Source organism: Pleurodeles waltl, chromosome 12 (genome assembly GCF_031143425.1).
Source record: "Pleurodeles waltl isolate 20211129_DDA chromosome 12, aPleWal1.hap1.20221129, whole genome shotgun sequence".
Taxonomy (NCBI): Eukaryota; Metazoa; Chordata; class Amphibia; order Caudata; family Salamandridae; genus Pleurodeles; species Pleurodeles waltl.
The window spans coordinates 91,448,414-91,471,793 of NC_090451.1; the positions used below are offsets into that span (position 1 = coordinate 91,448,414).

Here is a 23,380-nt window from a genome sequence, read left to right on the forward strand (position 1 = left end):
CCCCAAAAACTGATAAACAGAATTACACCACATTTAGCAGGAAGCTAGTATGTGACCATTTAGTAGTTTTAGAGACATTAAGCTCCAAAAATATTTGTATATCTGGATGGTTGTGTTCAAGAGTCTCTTGCCAGATTCCCTCTAACCCAATTTTAAAAAATAGAGCCTTTTGATAGGCCAAGGGTTTTTTCTCCCTGGGTCTAATCGCTCCCATGGGAGATACGCTCATGGAAGCAAGCACTCTGACTGCCAGCGCCACGAAGAAAAATGTTGCTGGCAGCCATTACAGGACTCAGGGACTTAGTCCCCTCTCCTGCAATTTGTATTTAAAAAAATATGAGGGAACCACCCTGGGTCTACACTAAAAAAATATCTGTTTTTTTTTCCACAATTCCGCAGGATCGTGTAAAAAAAAAAAAAAAGAACACAGCAGCCTACCATTTAAAAAATATATATTTGGGGAGGGTGTGTGAGTGCGGCTTCCCTCCCTGAGCCAATTTGGGCCCCAGGGATCCCATCCTCCTGGGGCCAACTTTTAAAAAAGGGGAGGGGTGTGCGCAGCTTCCATCCACAAGCCTTTATAGGCCCTGTGGACCCCATTTCCCAGTGCCGACTTGCATGTTAAATGAGAAGGGGCCGCGCTGCCTTCCTCCCTGAACCTTAAATAGGCCCCAGGGACCTCATCATCCAGGGCCGAATGCCAAAACAAGGAGGAGGGCAGCTTGGCAATCTTCCACATGCCTTAAAAGTCCCAAGGGACCCCATCTCCTGGAGCCGACATGCATAGGTAAGGGGAGGGGGACTGCTCATCCCACTTCCCAGAGCTATAATAGGCCCATGGGCTTCATCCCACGGGCCGACTCAATTACTGTGTCCCAGGAGTCCACTCCCGGGAAACAGTAGTTTCCCTGCTCCATTAGCGCGGGCAGGAAAACAAATGTCTGCTCTTACCCAGCCGGAGCATTTTTAAATACCCCCCGCCAGGTGAGAGCAGACATGCCTTCCCTGCCTTGCTATTTGAGTTGTCATCAGTGGTTATAATTTATATCATGAAACATGTGATGTAATATGCAAGGTCATAAGCAGTGCATGGCGGGGTGCAAGTTATAGTTAGCTCTGATAACTATAACTGGTGAAGTTCTGTGATTTATTTTAGTTCAAAACATTATGTTGTCACTGACATTTTCACCTAAACATACAGGGAGTGCAGAATTATTAGGCAAATGAGTATTTTGACCACATCATCCTCTTTATGCATGTTGTCTTACTCCAAGCTGTATAGGCTCGAAAGCCTACTACCAATTAAGCATATTAGGTGATGTGCATCTCTGTAATGAGAAGGGGTGTGGTCTAATGACATCAACACCCTATATCAGGTGTGCATAATTATTAGGCAACTTCCTTTCCTTTGGCAAAATGGGTCAAAAGAAGGACTTGACAGGCTCAGAAAAGTCAAAAATAATGAGATATCTTGCAGAGGGATGCAGCACTCTTAAAATTGCAAAGCTTCTGAAGCGTGATCATCAAACAATCAAGCGTTTCATTCAAAATAGTCAACAGGGTCGCAAGAAGCGTGTGGAAAAACCAAGGCGCAAAATAACTGCCCATGAACTGAGAAAAGTCAAGCGTGCAGCTGCCACGATGTCACTTGCCACCAGTTTGGCCATATTTCAGAGCTGCAACATCACTGGAGTGCCCAAAAGCACAAGGTGTGCAATACTCAGAGACATGGCCAAGGTAAGAAAGGCTGAAAGACGACCACCACTGAACAAGACACACAAGCTGAAACGTCAAGACTGGGCCAAGAAATATCTCAAGACTGATTTTTCTAAGGTTTTATGGACTGATGAAATGAGAGTGAGTCTTGATGGGCCAGATGGATGGGCCCGTGGCTGGATTGGTAAAGGGCAGAGAGCTCCAGTCCGACTCAGACGCCAGCAAGGTGGAGGTGGAGTACTGGTTTGGGCTGGTATCATCAAAGATGAGCTTGTGGGGCCTTTTCGGGTTGAGGATGGAGTCAAGCTCAACTCCCAGTCCTACTGCCAGTTCCTGGAAGACACCTTCTTCAAGCAGTGGTACAGGAAGAAGTCTGCATCCTTCAAGAAATACATGGTTTTCATGCAGGACAATGCTCCATCACACTCGTCCAAGTACTCCACAGCGTGGCTGGCAAGAAAGGGTATAAAAGAAGGAAATCTAATGACATGGCCTCCTTGTTCACCTGATCTGAACCCCATTGAGAACCTGTGGTCCATCATCAAATGTGAGATTTACAAGGAGGGAAAACAGTACACCTCTCTGAACAGTGTCTGGGAGGCTGTGGTTGCTGCTGCACGCAATGTTGATGGTGAACAGATCAAAACACTGACAGAATCCATGGATGGCAGGCTTTTGAGTGTCCTTGCAAAGAAAGGTGGCTATATTGGTCACTGATTTGTTTTTGTTTTGTTTTTGAATGTCAGAAATGTATATTTGTGAATGTTGAGATGTTATATTGGTTTCACTGGTAATAATAAATAATTGAAATGGGTATATATTTTTTTTTGTTAAGTTGCCTAATAATTATGCACAGTAATAGTCACCTGCACACACAGATATCCCCCTAACATAGCTAAAACTAAAAACAAACTAAAAACTACTTCCAAAAATATTCAGCTTTGATATTAATGAGTTTTTTGGGCTCATTGAGAACATGGTTGTTGTTCAATAATAAAACTAATCCTCAAAAATACAACTTGTCTAATAATTCTGCACTCCTTGTATATATATATATATATATATATATATGTATATATTAGGCTCTCTATATGTGCCTCCTCTCTCTCCCTTTCTGCCACCTTCTTTCTCTCTCACTTTCTTTTTTCCTCCGTCTTTCTTTCTTTCTTCCTTTCTCTCTCGTAGCCTAGTCCTGGTAGATGCCAATTGCCAATCCACCTTTTTAGCACCGTCCTCTGCTAGGAGACGCTCCGTGGCATCATCATGCCAACACCAGCCACGCCTTGATGTGTGGTCACTGTTCTTTTTTACGATATGTACTCCGATATGCTTAATGGTGCTCTCCACTTAACACCATTAGAGAACTATCTAAACCAGTGGTTCCCAACCTGTGGTCCGGGGACCCTGGGGGTCCGCGAAGCCTCCTCAGGAGGTCCGCGACTGCTTAGAAAATTAAATAATATTAACAGTTTAGGTCCCGGCAGTCAGTGGATAGGGTCCCCGGATTCTAATAATGATTCAATGGGGGTCGCTGGGTTCCGGTAATTATAAAGTGGGGGTCCATAGAAGTCAAAGGGTTGGGAACCACTGATCTAAACCAACTCATGATGTCAGGTTTTATTTCCTCGTCGCTATCATTCTCTTCATCAGCAGAAACTGGCCAGTCAAACCAGCTGTCTAAATGATACCTCGAATTCAAGACACTTGAAATAGATGGAGAAATAATGTCAACATGGACAAGACGCTAAGGTAGACGGACAGTCTACTAAAAGGAGAAACAGCAGTCAGATACAAAAGCAGAACAGAGAAACAGATACAAACACAGATCAGTGGTTAATTTGTGCTTATTGTTTCCGGTGGCGCTTATTCTTCTGCCTCAAGCATTTATTGTGAGCAGAAGACACATATGGGAAAGACGGAGGAAGAGAAAAACGAAAAAGCATCACAAAGGGAGAAAGCAGAAAGCTGAAAGAGTGAGCTGAAGGGGCAGGGAGTGGCTGTAAATGGATTGAAGAGGGCCGAGTTGGCTCCAGGATTATGCGACCTCAGTATTCCGTGTCCTCACATTTAAATATAATAGCTGCGTTTTTAAGAGGAGGGCTTTGGGCACCGGCACGTTTTTATTTACAAATTAATCACTGACACAGATAGATGAACTGACACACGATATATGCATGCAATACTCAAAGGGGGGTCATATTCTACCCTAATACACGATTCTTCATAGAAAGAGCGAGAGACAAGCAATGAGTTTACCACACACCTCCTGAAAATTAACTGGAGATGGGACTGCACTAAATGATGCCAGAGAGGGGGCTATTGTATGTGAGGAAGGTACATGATCAGTGGCCCATTAAAAAATCCAGTCAAGTGCCCGAGGCCGCCATCTTTTATTTATTTTTCACTAGTGGGTAATCTCTAAGGCACACGGTTTTCCACGGCCTCATAGCAGAGCACCAGGCTCCTGGTAAGTGTGCCCGTAAGATTAATAACGTCTGATTGGGGCCTCATTAAAAAAGTCAGACGGTGTCCCATTAAAGGACCGCCAGATGGGCCCGGGCGAGAAGCCAGCTCCATTGAAGTCCCTCTCTTTAAAAAACCCAGGCCTACCTCGGAGACCTGCTCAATGCCAGGGCCGGCAAGGAGACAAAGGGATCTGTTGGGGGCATCTATCAGTCGAAATGGCATATTGTGCAATTAGCACGTAGTGTAAACAGTCATTATGATGGCAGGGGAAAGGTATGCACGTAACCAGCAACACATTTCTTAAAATATTATTTTAAAGCCAACGTTTAATGGAGCTGGCCAAAATCCCGTCTCGTTTACCCGCCATCCCCCGAAACTGCTGAAGTTGCTGGGCCGCGGCCCAGTTCATTGACGTCAGAGCTGGGTCGAAGTTTCAACTAAACGTAACCATTTCTCATAGAAAAGCCCGCCATGTTTTCAACAATGGCTGCCCTATACAGATGGGGAATTTAGAAGGCCAGGGCAGAATTTCGTTTACGCCAGAGTACTTGGAGTAATTCCGCGTTGCTCTTTTGACAAGGAATTACCTATAATTACGCAAGTACTACTGCTCTCATAATTAAAAGTAGTTTTGGGGAAAAGAAACCTACCTCAAGAGCACATATAGAAGGTGCAAGAAGTCACCCGCGCCCTTCTGCATTTAGCTTTGTTTATTAGTGTAAATGCACTCGTGACCTCTGCGAAGGTGCATTTTGCATTACAAAAATACCACTAAATACCGGTAGTAAATTGGAGGAAATCCTACCGCAAGAGCACGAGCAGCTGCTCATGTTCGCTATTCCTAATCTGTTGCAGTTAGCGCTATTTCTTAGTGCAAAATGCATCCCCCATCCATTTCCAACACGAGGGGACGTTTTTGTGCTAAAAAATAGAGCTAAACACAGAATTGCTCTTTTTGCATAATTCAAGCATAATATCAAGAAATTCTTAGGTGATTCCAAGAGATTACACTGCACAGAACTACACAAGTTACGCCCACCCGTGGAATTTGAGGAGCTTTACCATCAATTATCTTTGTGTCTGCCCGTCTCTTTGACAGTCTGTTGTCTTCACTGACCAGGCTCGCAACTTCACCTTTTCCATAGGTGTATTAATGAAGGGCTTCCACATATAAATTACATTATTAATACCTAGATAAAGAATTCAAACTATTGATTAGGTTGCATGTTTTTAGATTTAGACGTTTGATTTTTAACACGTTGGCCCCTGCTTCATTGAATCACTGTAGAGAAAGTTTTGTGCTGATGGAAGGGCCCAGGGTGACAGTCTAAATTGGATTGAGCTGTCTCGATTTTAATTTTTGATGTTTTCTTGCTTTAAAGTGAAGTTTGATCCATTAGACTGTGAAATGGGCACAGAGGCAGGTCTTGGCTACACTCCAGACTAGAAACAAGCTCGACTTGGTCTTATATTTTTAAGGGAAACAAAAAATAATATTCACAATTTAATCTCTTGAATAAGTGATGAGCCTCCAAAATTAAGAATTGATCAAAAGTGTGTAACCACCGGGCTTCGCGAGTTACATGGCTAGATACCGAATTTGCCAGGATTTCACATTAGGCTTGTGGAATGACTGACAGCTTGGTGTACTATCCCCATTCACAAACCAGGGATGTGCAAGTTGAAAACTGACAGGTGTGTGTATGAGAATCCAGTTTGTGGTGTGACCTGTGCACTAATAGGTTGCTTTGAAAATGGTACGTTCACAGGGGGTGCAAGAAGGCCTGCCTGATGAATATTAATTAGGCAGTTCGCACTGGGTGACCACCTGTGAATGATTGATGATGCAGGAATTAGGGAGATCATGTTCCCCAAGGTCAGTAAGGACACATTTTCCAGCCCTGGACTTTCATGTGATATCCTAGTGCATTTTGGGAGTTGTATTCTTGTTTTGATTCAATTGACCTAATTATACAAACACACCCAATAACAATGATTTGTAATACTGGGCGTGGTGTCCGTGAAGACTTAAGTGAGATGGTTCTCCTCGTAGGGATGGAGTATTTGTATGCACAATCATTCACATTTTCAAACCATTTCAAATGGGAAAATTTAAAAAAGCGGCACATATCCATTAAAGTAACCATTGCTGTTTCTAGAGAAATTGACAAAAAGAAGAAAGTTTTGCATTTGGGAAGGAAACTGGGCGAGCGGGCTGTAGTCTCCTGGAATTTATTTTGTAGTAGCAAATCATGTTATTTTGCTTATCATAGGCTTTGAGTCTTACCCGGTTGCCCGGCACATGCATGAGTTTCATGGTGGGCGTGCAGAAAAGGTCAAATACAGTGTAATAGATGGTATTAGAAAGGACATTCGTGGAGGTGATATGGAGAAACATTTGAGAAAATTAGAGTCCAGATATATATTGGCATTAGATTCAAGAGAACCAGTGGGGTTAAACTCAAGTGAAGAGTTATACATACATTTAAGCTAATATGTGGTTATCTTAACCATTACTAACAGTTCACATTTAGTGACAGGAAAAGCTTATAATTATTGAAGAAATATAATGTCATCCCATTCATCTTATGATTTGTTATATGGCCACACGAGATCTCTCCTATTAACAAATGTCCAATAGTATGAACTATATAATTTGCATTAGACACTGTTTATTTCTCTAACAACTTATATGCAATAGTTTCTCCGTGATTTATTGAGCTTTGTATTTATTTATTTGTGAGTTATTTGTATTTTGTGTTACACGTTATTATTTTTTAATGTAGTGTGTTGCTTTAAGTAAACTATAGCACATGGGATATATAAAGGGGGCCAAAATGGCGCCCCGCAGGTTGATAAAGGTGGTCACGCCGAAACACGCTCCTGTTTTGTTTAAATAAACCTTTTGGTTTAACTATCATAGAGTGCTGGAAGCCTTAATGATTTTTAAGGTATTGTGTTCGATGTAAAGACGTGGTGGCGCGCGTCCCACTCCAGCACCATTGGCGTCTAGGTGTAGAGAGAGAAATGCCAAACGAAGTGTTGAGATACATATATATATAGACATATATACCTATAGATACATGAGGGGCACAGTGTCAGCCCTCTTCTGGCATTGACCTATATGAGTGTCATTTATACTCAGCTTCCATCCATGATAGCATACACCATGGAGATGGGTCAGTCCACTTCACACATTGGCTCTCTTGCCCTGTGAGTAATAGCATTTATGTGATCACACGTGCACATTCGCTGAAATGAGTGGGCTTCAGTACCAGTGCTGGCAGACAAATCTTCTTTGATGTAATATATTCAAAAGGAGCCTGAGATTAGGGGTGGGTGGAACTCAGGGAATTTGACTCTGCGGAATTCTGCGGAGTTACATAAAAATTCCACGAGATTCCACAGTGTTCCGCCAGTGGGCAGAAATGAGCACGTTGTGCTGCTCGCGTTGTGATTTAGCGATGTGAGTTAATTCCATGTGGACATATCAGCATGAGCTTCACCACACAGTACACCAGAGGGCGCAACTACTCACGTTGATTTTGCTGCAGCTTGAGTAACTTCTCCACTAGAGTGGCAACCTTCTAAACGTGAACGGTTGTGGTTGCCTGCATTGGAAAAATCTCACTAGATGTCCTACCAGTGACCAAAAATCATGCTAAGGGATGCCAAATCTCACTTACGCGTGCCAATTTACTAGTTTGGAGCCGCATGCAAGAAAAAATCACACCACACAGCAACTGGTGGAATTTTGCCAGAACTCCACGTCACAGGCGTAACGCAGAGTCAGAAGAAATTTCACCAATTCCACTTGCGGAACAGAATGCTTCACCCACCCCTACCTGAGATTGGTGTCCTAGGGTCTTATTTAGTGTTTGGAGGGAACTGGATATCCTTCCGTTTCTAGAAGAAACTATAATTACAGAGTAGAATCCACCCGTTGAATTGCCTCTTCAGTACTAGCCTTACGGTGGCGGTGATGGTGGAAAGATCATGGAGGACCTATATCTAAGGCAGTACAATGTTTCTACGTTTACTTCCCATATCTTAGGATGAGAAATGGAGTGACTAGTATAAATTTCCTTTCCACATTTGTGTAAGATTGGTAAGTAGTCTACGTGGCTTTCTTTGATGACATGAATGAATGAATGCATGCATGAGTGAATGAATGAATACCCTTTTGTAGTGTGCCTGCCACACCACTGCTTATGTCAACCCATATTCCAAATGATTCACAGGGCATCAGTGCCGGAGGAAGTAGGACGCCTACCTTGATTGTGTGCATGGAGTGGGGGATTCACACCACTAAGAGCAAACAAACTCGTTTCTATTGTTGTTCTTGTAAAAAGTGGCCGTTTTCCACTTCCTGGAGTGCTTGCCTCATCTTCCGCAAACCTGCCGTTTCATGATGCGCCTTCGTTAAAGTGTGTGATGGAGTCTAATCCAGCGCTATCCCCGCAGCTCCTCGCGCTGCTTGCTCTGACGCTTTGTGGGATAAGAAAAGCGCACAGACCAAACATAAAACTAGAGGAGCCATATGTTTCTTTGGTGCCATTCAGACCCTCAAACCCGGGATTAGATCAATCTAATGAATCCCTGCTTTGTCAACTGACACACAAATGTGTGATTCTGGGCAAATCATGTCATGGTAAAGAAATACTCTCAGGAAAATCGCTTCTTTGCTGCCACAAGTTGAATCCGTGCGTCTAGCAGATACTTTAATAAAAGAATGGCTTTTTTGTTCATAACTGAACTAGACATTTCCAAACCCTGCCAAAGCCTGAATGTAAAGTGCGATGCCTGGCTTCGAAGCGCCGTGGCTGAAAGATGTAAATAACGCCAATAAGTGAAGCTTTCACATCTGGTGACTCGTTGACTAATGCATCCACTCCAGAAATCTGTGGTTGACTTCATGTTCACGGATTCATATCCAACTGGGACCTCCGAGCCTTCCATCCTTCTGAGGTCGATACAATGAGTACCATTGAATCAGGTAACAATAACCTGTTATCTGTCACCAGTGCCCTGAAACCCCTCGGGCCTCAACGGTGCGCTGTACAACTTCGCCCGTTATGTTGTGTTCCACTGCTAGTGGGCAGGTGGATAATATAAAGAGCTCCCTGAAGTCTGTTCTAAACTCTCAGTGCGCTATCCAATTTGACTCGCGCCACAACAGTATAAAGCACAATAAAATATATTGACACCCTACTACTTCGGTATTACAACCCGGGTGCAAACTGCACACACTGGATAAACCTGGTGCAAATCGGGTTTGCGAATGTCATGGAATTCCTGTTTAACGGCTTTGAAAAGAAAGAAAAGACATCATTTGTGTGTTATTCCTCATTCCGAGGTCCCAAACCTGAAAGGAGAGCACATTTCCACCCTACAAATAAGGCTGATGCAAATGGTGCTTATTGACTGCCAAGGAGAGTGTCCGAGATTGAGATTAGGGGTTTTGACTCTGATCAGTGAACATCACAGAAGCGCATTGTACACCCAGATTCTGAAAGCGCTGTAACACCATAAAATAGTTATTAGGAGCTACACAAATGTACACAACAGATCATTAACTTCTTCCCAGTTCTGCGCTTGGGAATTTAGCGTCTTCTTTTCAGACACACGTTCTTACGTAAGGTTTGATGAAGACCAATGATCATACAAGCCAAGAACTAACCCCTGCCCTAGGGCGTCATATAAATATGGCTTAAAATGCATTTGAATGTACTATCTCACTAGCTTTGCCCATCCCTGCCAACTTTCCCAGATCCATGTGTGACTGGCTTCTTCGAGCTCGTTTTTTTGTGAATTCTGGGAATTGTAGTCTTGTTTACATTACACCATTATAAATCCTTGACCAAAAGACCCAGAATTCAGTGTTAAAACCTAGACTGGGTTAGCTCATCAGGGGAGGACCCATGAAACCTTGTAGCTTCGTCTATCGAGAAAATTAAGCCTGAAAGAGGCAAACATATAGATTCGAGTCGTTCATTGTATCCCCGGCACTTCAGCGCTATTGACTTATTTGAGATGATGGACGTGCGTTGCCTTCAGAGGTAGCGCGCCGTGCAATATAGGGGATTTACCGGAATGCCTCGCCGCCCCTCCCCCTCCACCCAGCCTCTCCCCTCCACTGTGTCCTTTCAACTTTAAGGTTCTGCTTTCCAGATGTGATCACATTCCTCAGAGGCCCGCGGAGCTGGGAACAGATGTTCACATGTTTTCCACTTACAGGAAATGTCCCCCTCGCCCTCCACCAACCATTGGAAGTTGCCTCTTCAGACAGGGAACTCTGTATCCGAATCAGTTTCTATTCTCTCTGTAAAGTTAAATGTCCCTGGTGGGGGCGGGGCTGCTCCAGTCCTCCATTATACCCCGAGTACTGGTGCATGGAATGATGCATGGATGCAAAGGGTCTGGTGCACAGGCAGGGAGGCACACGTCTCTAGGGGGGCTCTGCAGACAGGCAGCATTGTTTCCCTCCACATACCATGCAGTCCACAGAGAGGTGCGTTCATTAACCGCCTCTCCAGGCACCACTCTGAGAGGTCACGCTGTGGTTAGGTTAGTAGCATTAATCTCCATCCAGACACGGCATCTATCGCCCTGCTGTGAACTCTTGTGAAAACAGTCTGCTTTCAAATGATCTCTTGGAAAACTTCAGCCGGGATCAACCCGAGTGATCCATTGGCAAAAACAGGCGAAAGCACGGAGCGCTTGTGAGTGCACTTCTGTGCGCTTGTGAATGCACTTCTGTGCACTTGTGACTGCACCCCTGAGCGCTTGTGACTGCACTCCTGAGCGCTTGTGAATACACTCCTGAGCTCTCGTGAATACACTCCTGAGCGCTTGTGCAAGTACTTCTGTGCGCTTGTGACTGCACTCCTGAGCTATTGTGAGTGCACCCCTGAGCGCTTGTGTCTGCACCCCTGAGCGCTTGTGTCTGAACCCCTGAGCGCTTGTGAATGTACCCCTGAGCGCTTGTGACTGCACTCCTGAGCGCTTGTGAATACACTCCTGGGCGCTTGTGCAAGTACTTCTGTGCGCTTGTGACTGCACTCCTGAGCAATTGTGAATGCACTTTTGTGCGCTTGTGAATGCACTCCTGAGCGCTTATGAATGCACTTCTGTGCGCTTGTGAATGCACTTTTGTGCGCTTGTGAATGCACTCCTGAGCGCTTGTGAATGCACTTCTGTGCGCTTGTGAATGCACACCTGTGCGCTTGTGAATGCACTTCTGTGCGCTTGTGAGTGCGCTTGTGAATGCACTCCTGAGCGCTTGTGAATGCACTTCTATGCACTTGTGAGTGCGCTTGTGAATGCGCTCCTGTGTGCTGTGAATGCACTTCTTTGCGCCTGCGAACAGAGAAGAGAGCTGTTGGGAAAGTATATTGTTCAAATTGAAGATATTCTCTTGAGAAGCAGGGGTCAGGCAGCCATGTCATGTAGCTACACAGGTTGTAGGTTTATTGTAGAAGTGGATTTACAAGCCGCCCAATGGAGTTATGCGCCAATGGGACCAAATTACACTGGAAGACAGTGCACATACGAGGAGTACAGTTTCACTGGTGCTCCCCTGGAGGCAGGAAAAAAGGCCATTGTTGAGCATCTTCGGTTGATTGAAGTGAAACTTTCTGTAGGACAAGGTGCCGAACATTTGCACGTTCTACATTTTTAAGCACCTTGAAGACTCTCAAGCAGTCAGAAGGGCATCTTTCATCACTCCAGTTAAAATCACTTGGGTGTGTATTGACACTTGTCCCGATCTGTGTTCACAAGCACGTGGATGTGCATTCACGAGCACGAGCATGTGCACTCACAGGTGCAAAACAGCTAAATGATACTACTACGGAATGCGCCACATTATCAGAACCTGTGTGGGCCAATAGATGATGGACTCGTCAAATGACCAACACGTTTTAGTTTTCACCTGCATTCTAAAGAAATCGAGGATGGGTTTCTGGAGCTTGTGTTTTTTTATAAAGTTTAGCCAGGTTTAGCTAAAAAAAATACTAACATTTCAAAAACTGTTTATATGGGTTGCTTTTGTTGGCCTAATTTTACATTCGTGGTATAGGGAACAAAGGGGTGGTCAGTAGAGATAAAAAAAAACAGACACACCTACCTACAGTGACATCAGCAGATTTTTCTTTGTGAATCTATTATAGATTCACTGACAAGTTTATGAACGAGTTTCCTATCGTTAAATATAACCATGGAAACCAAGAAACCAATGGATTGAATGGTGCAGTTCAACTCCATCCTAAAAAACTCAGCATATTAACTGGGCAGCATACATACAGCTAGCCTAAGTCATCAAAACAGAAAACTTCAGCTCAACTTGTAAAACTTTAAAAGAGAAGAAAAAAACAAGCATTTGCAATGTAATGGGTTTCGCGTTTGCTTGAGCTAGAGCAATTAGCCTCGTGTATGTTTTCAGTACTTGGTCGCTGCGCTCGAGGAGGGCTAAACACCGGAAAAGGCGTGGCGTATGCATGCCTTCCACTAATGAAAGCAAGCAGATTTTAAAAGGCAAGCCCACAAACCAATGAAAGTAACTGACGTGATATGGGCGTGGTTTGAAGCCCAAAGAGACATTACAACACAGGACAGAGTGCTTTGTTCTCACCCCTAAAAAGTATAAAAATTCACTAAATAAGAGACATAACTTATATTAACTCATCATCTTTTTCTCCATTTTAACAGAGGCCCACTGACTAGTGAGGTTGTATTGGACTACCAATTCCGATACAAAATAATAAAGCTGGTCTGCATCTATTAAAATCCTCCAGTTTAAGCCCCTGAACAAAGTCCTTACTTCTTGCACGTCGGTAAACTTTCCACAAGAATATAAAATGCATTGGCATTTGTAACGAAACACTATGACGTGGACAGACCAGCAGACTGTGTCGGTTAAACAAGCCCCTCTAAAAATATAGATTATTTATGAGCCTGTTGCATCGCTCCTTCACCACACAATGGGATGCAAGAGCGATTAAAGCCCAGAATGAGGTTTATGAAGCCATGCGAGGCCACCTTGCGTGGCACTGAGTGGCGTCATAAACCTCGAGAAACGCAACGCAGCGCAAATGGTGTCATTGCGTTACTCTGCCCCAGGGAGGTGTTCCATGGGTGTTCCCACTCAACATCAATGACTCACCAGAAGTGGCAGACCTGGGAATGAGCCAAGTTCTACGCCTTCCCAGGTGAGGCGTAACGGGAAGAAACACATTATTTCTCCTCTTTTTTGACTCTTTCTGCGTTTGTTGCATTCAGCAGCACTTAGAAAGAGGAAAATACCTCTGGGTTGTTTTGTGCAGGAAGGTGCCTCTTCCTGCACAAAAACAATCCACCTCACAATGCAGGCGCACTTGCACCGTGGTTCAAGGATGCCTGTGTTGGCGCTAGGCTCTCAAAACGGCACCATCGCAGGGACAAAGAGAGGAATGCAGCGTATTCTTTCAAATACGGCGCATTCCTGCCCTTTCCCTGTGACGCAGCACAGCAAGGTGACGTGGTGCGCTGCGTCACTTGGCAATAAATAGGGCCCTCAGTTTATAATGGTCAAAACATAATCAAGTCACCAGTTACCTACTCTATTTAAGGTTCCATATGCTTCGAAGTTATGCGTATAGCAAAATCTAACAGAAGGTGTACAAATCTCTACAGATTCCCTACTTTTAATCGTTTCTATTATAAAAAAAGCTTTCTTATTCCATGATGCATCTGTATTGGTGATAATCCAAGGAGTAATGAAAAGTTCTGGTCTTCCCAGGGTCTGACGTCAGAGTTACCAGGTCTGACATCTCTTTGATGTGCCGGATCCATAGAATCTCCTCATAAAAATACATTTTCATAAGGTTCTTAATGATGCCTCTAGTGAGGCTTGTTGTAGGCTTAATCCAAGTTGACACCCTTAGCAACAGAAGAGACAGTATAATTGTGTCCTTCGGAGAGCCGAGGCCAAGTTCTGCTTGGCAGGAAAAAGAGAAGGGGAATTATGTGGGAAGCCTAATAGCCTCCTACTTAACTTGTTCTCTTCTTTCAGGAACAGTGCGTTATTCTTAGTGGTTGGCTAGGAAGAGCGTTTTGATGAATTATATTTTTTTGAGCGTCTATGACAAGTTAAAATGACTCTTGATTGTGTTGACCCGAAGCCCACAATGGTTTGTCTGCCATCTTGAGAATTTATTTTCTGCCATAAAGTCTTGAATAATCTGTGGTTCCAAAAGTATTACTAAATTATTTTTACAGGTAAGTAATTATTTTCTTCCATAGCAAAACTATTGTTACGGGTAAGTAATTATTTCATTTTATGGGAAAACTATTGCTACAGGTAACTATTTCCTTCTATGGCTAAATTGTTGTTAGAAATAAGTAATTATCTTCTTCCCTAAAAAGCAATTCATCTGATTGCCCAGGTGTGATGGGCACATTCAGTCACGTATCTTGTCTCCAAACATCTAACGGGCTATCTGCACCAGTGCCACTATTTGGAAGTATTGGACTTTTTATTTAAACCCCATTATTTGAGGTATGTTGGTCATCTTCATGTCAATGTTTCTATTAATTTCCTAGATTACCGGACAGGACCTTGCTTCACCCAAGTCAGCAACCAGATGTGCCAGGGGCAGCTCAGCGGTATTGTGTGCACCAAGACTCTGTGCTGTGCTACCATTGGACGAGCATGGGGTCATCCTTGCGAAATGTGTCCAGCTCAGCCCCACCCCTGCCGTCGTGGGTTCATTCCTAATATACGCACTGGGGCTTGTCAAGGTAGGTTGCAGAACAAGCGTTCCATCTGGCCTGGTGCTATGCCTGGTGTCATCCCCGCTACTGAGGAACAAAACTTTTCTCTGCATCTCACTAATCCCTTGTCTTGGGTTCCATCCTCAACATCGTAATGTCACCCACCACACTGAGCAATATATGACCAGTCACTTTCACCCCTTTTCCTATACCATCTTCGAAACAATAGGGCGGTGCTCCAAATGCCACACCCCCTCGCAGACTGGATGCTTCTTTCAGTTGTGTTCCAGAACATGGAGGTGAAAAATATCTACCTGCAAAAAATATTGACTCAGCCATATTGATTACCACTATATCATCGCACCGTAGTATTTATATGTAATTTTTGGTTCACTAGTTATAACTCCAGTTTACTTACATTGACAGTATACAACTCTTTAAGTCAAGTAAATTCAGAGTTAGTCAAAACTAGTTACCTAAATCACACAGGCGCTATTAGCACCTGTGTAGTTATGGTTAGGTACAACTTTTCATTGAAAAGGCTTTTTTTGTTTTACTAATAAATAACTTTCCCTCTCTTCGAAGAATCTGTTTGAAACTTTCCCAAAAAAGTTAATTTACTATTGAGTTCCTCATAGTGAGTCTTATGTAGATCTGTCAGGTGGGGGCAAAAAATTAAGGGGTTCCCAAAAGTGACATTTCCCATTTCAACTCTCCTGGTCTTCTTCACTTTTCGATACTAAAGAAACTGCTGAATGTAATCACACTAAACCTGGTAGGTAGGTAGAACTTTACTCAAGGAAGTGCCTTACCTGGTGTAACTCGAATAAGTCGGAAATATCATTAAAAAGTGTTCCATTTTGGGAATAAAGAGGTTGCATTTTAGACATATCTATGGCATTAATCCATCAATCCTTCACATATTCATAAATCCACAGAGCATTGACTTAAATCATGTTTGTAAATAAAAGAGAACCATTGGACTAGACACCTTTTCCCCTGTCATCCATTGTGGATTAAAATATCCACTTGGAAATTCAGAAATCCGCTGTGCGCTGATTGGATAGCCATGATAGAAAAATATTTCGGTTGCATTCAGCACCTTTTCTGAAAAAAATCTAAACAAAAATGGCATGAGGGTGAGGTTAAGCATACTATGACCACTCATGTGCAGAGGCCGAAAGGGCCCATCTGGCCTTAAAAGTAATATGAAAAATGTATTTTATCACCTGATTAGCAAATCCTTGGCCTGATTCACTGGGCCTAGACCCTGACTGTGTCCCGGCGACCTTACTGGTGCCTTAGGATTCTCAAACTGGAAAACAAAAGAAAAAATATTTTGTTCAATACAGGTCTGCTTGACCAATGCCTGCTATGTTAGACCTTTGACCATCTCCTTTTGGGTTGCATGGTTGGTTGCGTGCAGAAGGCCGGGCCCTGCAGACAACCCCTTGGCTGCCCATGGTGGATTGGTGACAGACAGACACCGTAACTAATCCCTGCGGTGCACAGCCAAAGACTGTGTGTTAAAGGTGTTGTCCACGTGTTGGTGGAGAGCTTGGGCACAAGGATATGGTTGGTATCTGCTCACTGAAAAACCCAAATTCTGTAGGAGATGAATTAAAGTCTTTTTTAGGATTTGTACCCATAACTGCACTTCAACGTACACTTTTTTTTTTGTGTGAATATCAATCAATCAGAGTTTATAAAGCACAGCTACTCACCCGTTAGGGTCTCAAGGCGCGGGGGGTGGGGGTAGCATGTCCCAGAGGTGGATTTAGAAAAGCCATGTCTTCAGTTCCTTTGTGAAGCTGGAGAGGGAGGTGGTTTGTCTGATGTGGATGGGTAGGGTGTTCCAGGTAGTGGTGGCAAGATAGGAGAAGAAGTGTCCTCCTGTTCTGGTTTTCCTGATGCGGGGTACTTCTGCGAGGGAGAGCTGGGATGAGTGTAGGGTCCTGTGGGGTATGTAGAAGTTGAGTCGCTGGTTAAGGTAGGTAGGTCCGGTGTTGTGGAGGGCTTTGTGTGCGAAGGTGAGAATTTTGAAAGTGATTCTTTTTTCGATGGGGAGCCAATGCAGTGTAGGTGTTGTGAGATGTGGCAGTGTCAGGGTAGGTCGAGGATCAATCTGGCGGCGGCATCCTGGATGTTTTGCAATTTGCGGGTGAGTCTTTTGTTGATTCCGGCGTAGAGTCAGTTGCCGTAGTCAAGTCTGCTGGTGATGAGGGCATGTGTGACGGTCTTTCTATGCCAGAGAGGGATCCATTTGAAGGTCTTGCGTAGGAGGCTGAGGGCGCGCAAGCAGGTGGAGGTGACTGCGTTGATCTGATGGTTCATGCTGAGGTCAGGGTTCAGGATCATTCCGAGGTTGCGGGCATGGCTGGCGGGGTTGGGTGGGTTTCCAAGGGTGGGGGGCGACCAGGAGTCGATCCATGCATTGTGTTGGGGGGCCAGGATGAGTACCTCGGTCTTGTTTGTGTTGAGTTGAATGCAGCTATCTCTCATCCAGTTGGCGACTGCTTTCATGCCCTCGTGGAAGTTTTGTCTGGCTTTGTCTGGTTCGTTGCAGAGGGAGAGGATGAGTTGGGTGTCGTCGGCGTAGGAGATTATGTTTATTCCGTAGCTTCCGATGATGGTGGCTAGCGGGGCCATGTAGATGTTGAACAGCGTGGGGCTGAGGGAGGATCCTTGGGGCACTCCGCAGATGGTGGGTGTGGTTCCTTGAGGTATGGGACGAGTCTCTCATTGCGTTCTGCCAGAGAGGAAGGATTGGATCCAGTTGAGGGCCTTGTCTCTAATGACAGCTTCGTGGAATCTTGTTATCAGGGTGTTGTGGGAGACTGTGTCGAACGCTACAGAGAGGTCGAGAATATTCACTGAAAAAAACAAAGATGAGGGTGCAGGTATACGTAGCTCTGGCTACAACATTACAATAAATATGCAAACCATGCCAAAGGCAGTAAGGAGCTGTGTAGGATGAAAGGTGACCATATGGTTAACTGAACCGTGATGCTGTGTTCTTCAAAGAGGCGAGCCTTGAGCTCTTTGCTGTGGGCTTTGCTCAGTCGAGGTTAAACAATTTCTGAATATCCAGTAATATCACAAAAATTCTCTCGAGCGCCTAGAAGTTATTGTCTTCCAAGTAGGCACTACCCAGCACGACTCAGTGTCACCCATCTGTAGGCACAGTCCTATTGTAACAAGTGCCTGTAAATAATCTAACAAGCCTCAGTGGCAGGAGTGTCTGCTTCTGTTTCCCTGACAGTAGAACCCACACTTCTTCCAGGCCTGTCTGCCCCCCCCCCCCCACTGCAACATCATCACTCACTGCTGCACCGTCTGCTGCAAACAATGGTCTTTTGTTTTAGCAAAACTCTGTAATAGCACTTATGGGCCTCGAGGAAAGGCGCTAACAAAGCAAAGGCTTGTGTAGGAGAAGTCTCGTGGTCAGACGCTTGGGAAGGCTGTGTCTCCTTGTGGTGACAACTTGTAATGCACCATCATTGGTTGCATCTGAACCGGCTTGTTGCCTTCTGTCAGATCACAGAGCGCGTGAGGCCTCCCATGTAACTCTGTGTGTCCGGGGACATGTTCTTCTGATAGCTGTTTGTTTTCCTTGGCATATGTGCAGGGCAGAGGAGGACTGCAGAGGGCTTTTGTTTTCACAAGTGCAGATCTAGCTAACACATTCATGCCGTGCTGGGCTGGAGGTGCCAACATGCCATAGCAGCTCCGCCAGGCCTTCATCTCCAGGAGGAGGACGTGAGCAGCCCTGCATAGTCTCCCAGGCCTGGGACGTTTGGGCTTGTTTATTTCATTGTAAAAGTAGGACTAGAAGTCCCAGAACTCAAAGCAAAAACCACTTGGTCTGGAGCAGCTCATCCCGCATAAACTTGGGATACCTGGGAGCTATGGTGTGCCTTACCTGGGCTCCGGCCAAAATGCTCAGGCTCCTGGAATTGCCGGGACAGTTCCAGCTTCTCACCATCTGCGGAGTTAGGAGCCCTTAGCCCTTGTTCCAGTTTTGAGAAAGAGTCAACTGCAAACAGCGGAAGGCAACGTCTCATGTGGTCGCTGCCCAATTCATAAGGGGCTCTGAGCAGAAAGCAATGTGCTTAACACACATGACACTGCATGTAAAAGCAGCATTTATTCACCCTTTGAGGCTCATTATAGTATATGTTCCATGGTGGTGAGTAATATCAGTTCAGACATATGATGGGATTATAGTTATAATTCTGTGTTTGTTGGGTGTCACTGTTTTTGGTTTTTAAAGTCTGGTCCTCCTCACCACGTGGCGTGGCACACGCTCCAAGTCAATGATGCTTTAGGGATGTGGCGCCACGCTCTATGGTGGCCAATCACATGCACTCAGTGCTAATGAATTATTATCTATCTCCATTGGATAATATTTCCCAAACGCCTATGACTGGCCGTGACAAATGTTTGACACCATCCATAAAAAAACACATTTTGGGATTAGCCTTAGTATATAAAATTTCTGATTATACCCAACACTCGTATTCTGCGAAAATGTGGTCCCATTTAAGTCCTAATTTGTTTCATTGCATAAATAGATAATTCTTATGAGTTAGGCTGCTTTCCATACCACTCCTTTTGTTTGAAGATTCCTGCTCAAAGGAGCTAGAGACTAATTGTAGGAAGTTGGCTCTGTATGTGCTATTTCAAAGTAAGGAATAGCATGCACAGAGTCCAAGGGTTCCCCTTAGAGGTAAGATAGTGGCAAAAAGAGATAATACTAATGCTCTATTTTGTGGTAGTGTGGTCGAGCAGTAGGCTTATCCAAGGAGTAGTGTTAAGCATTTGTTGTACATACACATAGACAATAAATGAGGTACACACACTCAGAAACAAATCCAGCCAATAGGTTTTTATATAGAAAAATATATTTTCTTAGTTTATTTTAAGAACCACAGGTTCAAATTCTACATGTAATATCTCATTCGAAAGGTATTGCAGGTAAGTACTTTAGGAACTTCAAATCATCAAAATTGCATGTATACTTTTCAAGTTATTGACAAATAGCTGTTTTAAAAGTGGACACTTAGTGCAATTTTCACAGTTCCTAGGGGAGGTAAGTATTTGTTAGGTTAACCAGGTAAGTAAGACACTTACAGGGCTCAGTTCTTGGTCCAAGGTAGCCCACCGTTGGGGGTTCAGAGCAACCCCAAAGTCACCACACCAGCAGCTCAGGGCCGGTCAGGTGCAGAGTTCAAAGTGGTGCCCAAAACACATAGGCTAGAATAGAGAGAAGGGGGTGCCCCGGTTCCGGTCTGCTGGCAGGTAAGTACCCGCGTCTTCGGAGGGCAGACCAGGGGGGTTTTGTAGGGCACCGGGGGGGGACACAAGCCCACACAGAAATTTCACCCTCAGCAGCGCGGGGGCGGCCGGGTGCAGTGTAGGAACAGGCGTCGGGTTCGCAATGTTAGTCTATGAGAGATCTCGGGATCTCTTCAGCGCTGCAGGCAGGCAAGGGGGGGAGTCCTCGGGGAAACCTCCACTTGGGTAAGGGAGAGGGACTCCTGGGGGTCACTTCTCCAGTGAAAGTCCGGTCCTTCAGGTCCTGGGGGCTGCGGGTGCAGGGTCTCTCCCAGGCGTCGGGACTTTAGGTTCAAAGAGTCGCGGTCAGGGGAAGCCTCGGGATTCCCTCTGCAGGCGGCGCTGTGGGGGCTCAGGGGGGACAGGTCTTGGTACTCACAGTATCAGAGTAGTCCTGGGGTCCCTCCTGAGGTGTTGGATCGCCACCAGCCGAGTCGGGGTCGCCGGGTGCAGTGTTGCAAGTCTCACGCTTCTTGCGGGGAGCTTGCAGGGTTCTTTAAAACTGCTGGAAACAAAGTTGCAGCTTTTCTTGGAGCAGGTCCGCTGTCCTCGGGAGTTTCTTGTCTTTTCGAAGCAGGGGCAGTCCTCAGAGGATGTCGAGGTCGCTGGTCCCTTTGGAAGGCGTCGCTGGAGCAGGATCTTTGGAAGGCAGGAGACAGGCCGGTGAGTTTCTGGAGCCAAGGCAGTTGTCGTCTTCTGGTCTTCCGCTGCAGGGGTTTTCAGCTGGGCAGTCCTTCTTCTTGTAGTTGCAGGAATCTAATTTTCTAGGGTTCAGGGTAGCCCTTAAATACTAAATTTAAGGGCGTGTTTAGGTCTGGGGGGTTAGTAGCCAATGGCTACTAGCCCTGAGGGTGGGTACACCCTCTTTGTGCCTCCTCCCAAGGGGAGGGGGTCACAATCCTAACCCTATTGGGGGAATCCTCCATCTGCAAGATGGAGGATTTCTAAAAGTTAGAGTCACTTCAGCTCAGGACACCTTAGGGGCTGTCCTGACTGGTCAGTGACTCCTCCTTGTTTTTCTCATTATCTTCTCCGGCCTTGCCGCCAAAAGTGGGGCCTGGCCGGAGGGGGCGGGCAACTCCACTAGCTGGAGTGTCCTGCTGGGTTGGCACAAAGGAGGTGAGCCTTTGAGGCTCACCGCCAGGTATGACAATTCCTGCCTGGGGGAGGTGTTAGCATCTCCACCCAGTGCAGGCTTTGTTACTGGCCTCAGAGTGACAAAGGCACTCTCCCCATGGGGCCAGCAACATGTCTCGGTTTGTGGCAGGCTGCTAAAACTAGTCAGCCTACACAGATAGTCGGTTAAGTTTCAGGGGGCACCTCTAAGGTGCCCTCTGTGGTGTATTTTACAATAAAATGTACACTGGCATCAGTGTGCATTTATTGTGCTGAGAAGTTTGATACCAAACTTCCCAGTTTTCAGTGTAGCCATTATGGTGCTGTGGAGTTCGTGTTTGACAGACTCCCAGACCATATACTCTTATGGCTACCCTGCACTTACAATGTCTAAGGTTTTGTTTAGACACTGTAGGGGTACCATGCTCATGCACTGGTACCCTCACCTATGGTATAGTGCACCCTGCCTTAGGGCTGTAAGGCCTGCTAGAGGGGTGGCTTACCTATACTGCATAGGCAGTGAGAGGCTGGCATGGCACCCTGAGGGGAGTGCCATGTCGACTTACTCCTTTTGTCCTCACTAGCACACACAAGCTGGCAAGCAGTGTGTCTGTGCTGAGTGAGAGGTCTCCAGGGTGGCATAAGACATGCTGCAGCCCTTAGAGACCTTCCGTGGCATCAGGGCCCTTGGTACTAGAAGTACCAGTTACAAGGGACTTATCTGGATGCCAGGGTCTGCCAATTGTGGATACAAAAGTACAGGTTAGGGAAAGAACACTGGTGCTGGGGCCTGGTTAGCAGGCCTCAGCACACTTTCAATTGTAAACATAGCATCAGCAAAGGCAAAAAGTCAGGGGGCAACCATGCCAAGGAGGCATTTCCTTACACAACCCCCCCCCAAACGAAAGAGGATGAGACTAACCTTTCCCAAGAGAGTCTTCATTTTCTAAGTGGAAGAACCTGGAAAGGCCATCTGCATTGGCATGGGCAGTCCCAGGTCTGTGTTCCACTATAAAGTCCATTCCCTGTAGGGAGATGGACCACCTCAACAGTTTAGGATTTTCACCTTTCATTTGCATCAGCCATTTGAGAGGTCTGTGGTCAGTTTGAACTAGGAAGTGAGTCCCAAAGAGGTATGGTCTCAGCTTCTTCAGGGACCAAACCACAGCAAAGGCCTCCCTCTCAATGGCACTCCAACGCTGCTCCCTGGGGAGTAACCTCCTGCTAATGAAAGCAACAGGCTGGTCAAGGCCATCATCATTTGTTTGGGACAAAACTGCCCCTATCCCATGTTCAGAGGCATCAGTCTGCACAATGAACTGCTTAGAATAATCTGGAGCTTTTAGAACTGGTGCTGAGCACATTGCTTGTTTCAGGGTGTCAAAGGCCTGTTGGCATTCTACAGTCCAGTTCACTTTCTTGGGCATTTTCTTGGAGGTGAGTTCAGTGAGGGCTGTCACAATGGATCCATATCCCTTCACAAACCTCCTGTAATACCCAGTCAAGCCAAGGAATGCCCTGACTTGAGTCTGGGTTTTTGGAGCTACCCAGTCCAGAATAGTCTGGATCTTGGGTTGGAGTGGCTGAACTTGGCCTCCACCTACAAGGTGTCCCAAGTAAACCACAGTTCCCTGCCCTATCTGGCATTTGGATGCCTTGATAGAGAGGCCTGCAGATTGCAGAGCCTTCAAAACCTTCTTCAGGTGGACCAGGTGATCCTGCCAGGTGGAGCTAAAGACAGCAATATCATCAAGATAAGCTGTGCTAAAGGACTCCAAGCCAGCAAGGACTTGATTCACCAACCTTTGGAAGGTGGCAGGGGCATTCTTTAAACCAAAGGGCATAACAGTAAACTGATAATGCCCATCAGGTGTGGAGAATGCTGTTTTCTCTTTTGCTCCAGGTGCCATTTTTATTTGCCAGTACCCTGCTGTCAAGTCAAAGGTACTTAAGAATTTGGCAGCACCTAATTTGTCTATGAGCTCATCAGCTC

At 45.4% G+C, this 23,380-nt stretch overlaps 1 protein-coding gene across 1 annotated transcript in view; it reads left to right on the forward strand.

Moving 5' to 3' along the window:
• The window catches only part of LOC138267693 (fibrillin-2-like), a 367,800-nt gene that overhangs the window by 102,192 nt on the left and 242,228 nt on the right, over positions 1-23,380 (forward strand). The window contains exon 6 of the mRNA XM_069216842.1: positions 14,764-14,961. Coding sequence (XP_069072943.1) covers positions 14,764-14,961 — 198 coding nt within the window. The remainder of the gene's footprint in view (positions 1-14,763; positions 14,962-23,380) is intronic.